The following is a 7,158-nucleotide window of genomic DNA, read 5'->3' as shown; positions in this document are numbered from 1 at the left end:
GTTCCATCCGCGCTCTAGCACTCTTTCGGGAAGGAATCCTATCTGACATCGGAATTCAGTCAAGATTAAACCCATTCTCACTCGATCTGGGAGCCAATTACCCTGCAGACGCCCAAGACCGATACCAACCGTCGAAAATCGAAGACTACGCCTTTCCCCCAAGAACTGGCTCAGGACGGACGGTTTTACTGGGTCTCGGGGAACACCACCCAAGCTCATCTGAGATAGACGAAGACATTCCGACTGTCCATAAAAAGCAATCTTGAAACGATCTGGAGACAGTGAAACAAAGAACATACAACTTAGCGTCCTTGCTTCGGGAAAAAAGCCCTCCCCCACAAGGACTTCAGCTCCATCTTCTACCGAGACGCAGACCCAGAGTCCGAAAAAGACCGGCGAGGCAGGCTCGGTGAACTCCTTCGGGTCGGGGATGAGCGCCGGACAGATTATGTTGGCAGTCCTGATCCCGATATTCGTCATCGCAGCTCTCGTCTTACTGTTCTTCTGCCTTCGAAAGAGACGTGAGCGTAAATTCAGAAGGATCGAAACGAAGAATATCTCGGGCCCCGTCCCTGGCAGCTTCACGCAGAACGATAGTCTACACAGCAACCGCCCGTCTATGGCTGAGCCTGCCAAAGCCTATAATGTCATTCCACCACCAGAACCCACGTATCGCCCGGGACAGAGTGGTTATATACGTGCTGCGCTGCAACGATTGCGATCGACGCGAAGTGCTTCGAGCTTTGACAGCGACTCGCATTCAGATGTGAGTCTCGTTCTGCCAACGCTACCCGGCCTACGATCCCTGAGCGACAATGCTATATCGGAGTCGAGAGGGTCATGGCTCACCGAGGAGGGCTACCTCGGTCGATTGAGCCGCGGCGGACCGTCTCAGCGACAAAGTCGGAATTCTTTCCTCAGCTTGTACGAGAGCATACGCAATTTTCCTTCGGGGCCACGTTTCCTTCATGCGCAGGATGGCAACTCGTTCAGAAGCACCTTGGATGTTACCATACCTTCCATGGCCGATGATGAGTTTGACCGCAAGAGTATACAGCCCACACCAGAGGTGGCGTACATGTTTGAGAAGACTGGGCACTCTAAGAGATCAGAGACAGCGACGGGTAGCAATCTGCTCCCCGTGCCTCTCTTGCCAGCCGCAGCCTCTGATGCACTGTCTGCCATTCCGGAGCAGATGAGTCCGCTCGGTTCTCACCCTACACACGGAAAAAGGTTTACGGGGACCAACCCGGCTGGTACATTCAAAGTATACAGCGACAGCGACGCTCAGTCGAGCAGCTTCCAGACCGTCTCTGGCTCAAGTGAGGAGCGCAGCGATGGCGTTAGCCTCTTTAGGCAAACGTCCATGCAGAGCGACCTGTCAAGAGCCAGACCTGTGAGCCGCCGTTCTGATGCCAGCCCGTGGTTCGGTAGCCGCGCCGGTGTGCCACCCCGGACCCCGCGACGTCGGCGGACTGTGACATATTCGTCATCCGCATCCGTCCCAACCTCGACCACAGGCTCTTCGGACGCAGAGGTGAACTGGTCAACGATAGCGCCAGGAACCTCGGCAGCCCGCGGCACAGAAAACTGGCAGATGGCCCCTCGCGACTCGCTCGGCATTGCATATGAGGAGCTCGTGCGCGAGTCTCCGTTCTACCCAACACAAACTCCGCCACGCCGGCCGCTCAAGTCAGCTCAGAGATCCGTCGGCTCGTCCAACCTTTTGTTTCAGGATGAAAACAGGCGCCACAGCGCATGGATGGGCAAAGGCGTGTCCCTTCGACGTGACAAGGTGCGCGAGAGCCAGTCAACCATCAGCCTCATGTCACCGAGCAAATGGGACACTGGTGCCAGGGTGCCGCTGGGAAATCAACCAGGTTCTTCGATCCGACCTGTGAAGCCGTCGGCCGTGTGGCTCGGGGAAAGCGGAGAGCCGTCTCGCTACTCAACGTCCAAGCCTGGTTCTGGGGATTCAGGCTGGGAGACCGAGGCGGGTACTCCTATGGGAAGGGATGACAGCAGCACCATAGGTGTGACGGCAAGGGATGACGGCCGCAAGGGTGGGCTCGGGAGAACTGAGAGTGACGACTTTGCCGTCTTCATCTAGTTCATCGATTGTTTTGTACAGTTCCGTCCGATTTGTCTTTTTCATATACCCCGGCCCCTCTGGACCAGCCAGCACCTAGACATATTCCATACTAGCAAAACTTATTCTTAATATATTCCAGCCGACGATACAATAGAGAGACAGGTTTTCCTACGTCCGTGTGTGACAGTCTTGTGTTTCTCTTTGCAAAGGAGGATGTCATTGATGGCGTATGATCACCGATGGCAGGAGCAGCAGTCCTTAGGCGCATGAAGTTCCCTGAGACATCCAGGCACCCTAGACTAAACGGAGAAACGTCTGGGCAGAGAGACCATTTGTCGCATGCATGATATGACTCCCTGTGTTCTGCCACGAAGAAGAAAAACACGACCTGAATTGGCTCGTTTGTATTCATCCGAGGCTCGGGATTCACACATTGGGCTGGCGAGTGTGGTGGGATCGCAGACTGGTTGATCCTACTCGGTACAATCACCGACGAGTCCTGGCCGCCTCGCGTCGTCGTGCGCACCAGGGTGGTGTACCTCAATACGGCAGGCCAGAGAGCAGCAGGGCCAAAACAGCTAGACGCAAAACGCCTCGTCGTTTGGCACTCGCTGGCTCTCTTCATGTCTTCCTCCCGTCAGTGGAGTGGCGACGTTGAGGACGACGGCGTCCGTGCCCTCATGAAAAATTGCAGGCTGCCCAGGCGTGTGGCGTGGCGTGGCGTGCCTGATTTTGAGGTACTTCTTCGCTGGATGAGGTAGGTAAGGAGAGGTAGGGCTACCCCGAGTGGGATAAAGTGGGGGAAAGACACGATGCACGCCTCTCGAGGCAGGCAGGCCATCAAGGGATGACGAGAACGGGCAGTGCAGGCAGTGCAGGCAAGGCCAACCAAGGAGCGAGGCCAACAACGCGCAAGGCAGGGCAGGAATGACAAGGCAGGAATGACAAGGGCAGACAGGAAGAAGCAACAAGAGGCGGCGCCTGGTGAAGCCTAGTCTCCAGCTACAGCGCACCTGAGCCTGTGGCTCCGCTGTAGAACGGCACGACAGGGAACTTGGGCTCCCCCAAATCGGGCCCCTGGCGCGGGCGCCTGCCTCCCCCGCTTCCCTTCATCAGGCGCAGCACCATCACCACAGGTAGGAGGTAGGTAGGTAGGTAGGTAGGTAGGTAGGTACGGGCAGGCAGACACACCACCACACCACTCCCGTCAACAATCCCGTTGGCTCACAGGCACACCACGGCACACGCGACCTCGCCCCAGACTCCCGAGTGATTTTGCAGCCTCGGGAAAAATTCAAACCCTCTGGACCACCCTTTCGTCATTCAGGCCCAACCTCACCTGTCTTCGTACCATTCGTGACTTGATCCTCTCGTACCCCGTCTTGACGATCCGAAGCACCTCCTACCCTGCAGGGCCTGGCCGCGACAGCTCTGATCGAACAGTCCACACGCCTTGTCGCTCCCACGAAGCTGCTCAGCCAAAACCACCAGCTGCGACCCGGATACCCCGCTCCTGCCGAATCTGCGCGATCTAGAACTTTGCTGCCGAGTACGCCTGCCCATACCGCCCTCCACCTCACCAGTTTCACACAATCTGACAACCCTCCTTGCTCCCTCCCCTCCGTCCCTACTATCCCACCCACCTCACCACCTCATCACCTCACCACCTTACCACCTTACCACCTCACCACCCCTCCCCCTTCCTCTTCCTCGGACGGGTCTTTTTTTTTTCTGCTTCCACGATCGAAATCCCGTTTGAGATACCCCGCGACGACCTTACTCTGGCCCGCGCCTCCACTCCCAGGACTCCTCTCTCTCTCTCTCTCTCTCAACGCTCACACTCTCTCCCTCTTTCCTCCCACCTCGCTCAATCCCTCATCCCTCAAGCACCCTCAACTCGCCACGCCCGCTCCACTCCGTCAACGACGCCTTCTTGCTACCCAGCCATCATGGGTCAGACTCTCTCCGAACCCGTTGTCGAGAAGGTATGTCGTCTTCCCTCCTGCCCGCCTCTGCCCTGAGCGCGACTTGTCACGGTCCCCTTTCCAAAGGCCCAAAACCTCGGCACCACGCTTTGCACGTCGTGTTCCAAAGAGCCTGGCGCCCCCCTTCCCCCCTCCCCCAGTTGCATCATTTCGCGTCGCGGGGCTTTCTGGCCAAGCCCACATCCCACCTGCAGCCACACAACAAGTCGCGCCCTCGCGAACCCCTCAACGCTTCCAAACGCACACGAACTGCCATGCACATTCCCCATCACTTCTTCTGCGTCCTGGAGCAAACCGCTGACTGGTCTTTGTGTGTTTCTTGCCTGACAGACTTCGGATACCGGCGAAGATGCGCGCCTCATCTACGGTGTCTCTGCCATGCAGGGCTGGCGGATAAGCATGGAGGACGCCCACAGCACCAAGCTCGACCTCCTCCCTCCCGGCAGCGATGAAGCGAAGCAGCACGCCTCCCGGCTCTCCTTTTTTGCAGTCTACGACGGTCATGGCGGTGATAAAGTAGCCTTATTTGCTGGCGACCAGCTGCACGAGATTGTCCGCAAGCAAGAGACCTTTAAGAAGGGCAACTATGAACAGGCGCTGAAGGATGGCTTCCTGGCCACGGATCGTGCTATCCTCAACGGTAACAGAAAAATTCTCGCGCACCCGGTCAAATCGGCACTCAGCTGATTTCTTCGTGCGCCACTGCAGATCCCCGCTACGAAGAGGAGGTCTCTGGTTGCACCGCCTGCGTCAGCCTCATCAACGATGACAAGATCTATGTCGTGCGTCTCACCCCTCTCCGAGCCCCTCCCGCACAGCGCTTTTTCGCTTGCTTCACCACCGGCACCCAGCGCCGTCCAAGCCGCATCTGCTAAGATTTTCCAATAGGCCAACGCTGGTGACTCGAGGGGTGTTCTGGGTATCAAGGGCCGCGCCAAGCCCCTGTCGCAAGACCACAAGCCCCAGCTCGAAGGTGAGCATCTCAGCGGCTGCCGCACTGACACTTTTGGGAGAAGGATTTGGAACTGACGATTTGGGGGATTCATCCCCTCTGCCTCTTTAGCCGAGAAGTCCCGCATCACCGCCGCTGGTGGTTTCGTCGACTTTGGTCGCGTCAACGGCAACCTTGCCCTGTCGCGTGCCATTGGCGACTTTGAATTCAAGAAGAGCGCCGAGCTCTCTCCTGAGGCGCAAATCGTCACCGCCTTCCCCGACGTCGAGATTCACGACATCACGGATGACGATGAGTTCCTGGTCCTTGCTTGCGATGGTAAGCCGAGAAACTGATTCGTCGTGCCTGCATCTCCGACGAACCGTCGCTGACTCGTATTCTGCTCTCAGGTATCTGGGATTGTCAGAGCTCTCAGGCTGTGGTCGAGTTCGTCCGCCGCGGTATTGCCGCCAAGCAGCCCCTGGACAAGATCTGCGAGAACATGATGGACAACTGTCTGGCGTCCAACTCGGAGACTGGTGGTGTCGGCTGCGATAACATGACCATGACGATTATTGGTCTCTTGCGCGGCAGAAGTAAGGAGGAGTGGTACGAGGAGGTTGCCAAGCGGGTTGCTGCCGGTGACGGACCATGCGCTCCTCCCGAATACGGTACGACATCATCATCACCCAAATCGTCCTAGAGCAATGAACGGGGACACCAGCCAGCCCCATGCATATCCTCCTGAAGCCACTGCCCTTCATGACTTCTCGATTCCGTTGCACCCATTCTCTACCACTTGTTGAGGGGACACCCTGGCTGATCTGATCGCGTGCCTCCACAGCGGAATTCCGGGGACCCGGTGTTCACCACAACTTTGATGACAGTGAGGGCGAGTACGAGGTGGATCAGGAGCAGAAGGGCGGCAAGAACTTTGGCATCAGTGGCTACAAGGGCCGTATCATCTTCCTCGGCGACGGTACCGAGGTTCTCACCGACTCTGACGACACGGAAATGTTTGACAACGCCGAGGAGGACAAGGACCTCGAGAGCCAGGTTTCCAAGGGCTCCTCCGCGGCGTCCTCCCAGGACGGCGAGGCCACCAAGACCGAGGGTGACTCCAAGGCTGACGCATCAAAGTCTATCGACGAATCCAAGCCCGCCACGACCGCATCGGATGTCAAGGCCGCCGAGTCTGCGCAAAGCGAGCCGAAGGAGGAGGCCAAGGCCTCCGCCTAGATTCAGGCTTCCCCTTGATGCGAAGAGAAAGCGACACACTAAGGAACAGCGGAGCGTTTGGCATAAATGGCTTGGCATGACGAGATATGAATGGGGTGGGCATGGGCGAGTCTACTCGGGACTGGATGAGTGCTAATGGCCCGGCGGCAGCGGACGGGCCGGCTGGGAGATGTTTTCTATTGTTTTCTTCTTTCATCGCGCTGGGTGCAAGGGAGGTTTTGAACTTCGACTCCGACTCTGGGCGTCGTCCAGAACGGGATGATTTGGGACCGGGGGGGGCGGGGCGGCGGTAGACAGGACCGGAGCAGCGGGCGCGTAAGAAAGTCGTCGAGATACCGACCCTGCTTGCTATCGTCGTGTTGAGCTTTATTTGGCGGCAGCAGTATGTGTCGATATCACGAAATCCACTTGCATAACGAAACTCGGGGGCATTCCGTGCGTGTGTGCAAGACGTTGGCCGAGGGTTTGTCTGCAAACAGTTTCGGCGGGCCGGTCCGTTCTACTCGCTGTGCTGCCTGTGTTCATGAGCTACATTACAGGAAGGCGACGGATGCAATCCAGTAAAAAGGTGTGAATGCTCTGAGTATGGTAGGTATTGTAACAGTATGGTACAGGTCATGAAAATCTACAAGGCCGCCATGCATTCGACAGCGCAAGCGGGCCGTCTATTCTATCCATTTACACCCAGGCCGCGCCGTATAGTCGCCTTGGCAGGGGGGGGGGGGGGGGGGGGGGGGGTGTCCTGCATTGGTAGAACGCCCGCCCCTCATCTGTTTGTTTTTTAACGGGGCGGTTGAGGAATGGGCGGGGGAAAGGTCTAGTATTACCCTACTGCCCCCCAAAGCCGGGTGGCCGAAGTCCATAATTCGAAGGCCCCCGTAATCAGGAAGCGTCACCCCACTCTACTCTAG

General features: G+C 57.5%; 2 protein-coding genes across 2 annotated transcripts; both read left to right on the top strand.

Annotated features, from left to right (window-relative positions):
- Positions 1 to 448: 448 nt before the first annotated feature.
- On the top strand, positions 449 to 2,110 carry VDAG_00017 (uncharacterized protein; the record flags this gene model as incomplete). Its single annotated transcript, XM_009651394.1, has 1 exon — positions 449 to 2,110. One exon carries the CDS (start codon positions 449 to 451, stop codon positions 2,108 to 2,110), a length of 1,662 nt encoding a protein of 553 aa, XP_009649689.1.
- A 1,931-nt stretch (positions 2,111 to 4,041) lies between these two features.
- On the top strand, positions 4,042 to 6,247 carry VDAG_00016 (protein phosphatase 2C; the record flags this gene model as incomplete). The annotated part of the gene is made up of 7 exons (XM_009651393.1): positions 4,042 to 4,077; positions 4,408 to 4,717; positions 4,786 to 4,859; positions 4,966 to 5,050; positions 5,141 to 5,347; positions 5,419 to 5,679; positions 5,853 to 6,247. 7 exons carry the CDS (start codon positions 4,042 to 4,044, stop codon positions 6,245 to 6,247), a joined length of 1,368 nt encoding a protein of 455 aa, XP_009649688.1.
- Positions 6,248 to 7,158: the final 911 nt, after the last annotated feature.

This window comes from Verticillium dahliae, genomic scaffold (genome assembly GCF_000150675.1).
Source record: "Verticillium dahliae VdLs.17 supercont1.1 genomic scaffold, whole genome shotgun sequence".
In the NCBI taxonomy this organism is placed as follows: Eukaryota; Fungi; Ascomycota; class Sordariomycetes; order Glomerellales; family Plectosphaerellaceae; genus Verticillium; species Verticillium dahliae.
The sequence above is the reverse complement of the archived record's forward strand: the minus strand, read 5'-3'. Positions and strand labels throughout refer to the sequence as shown.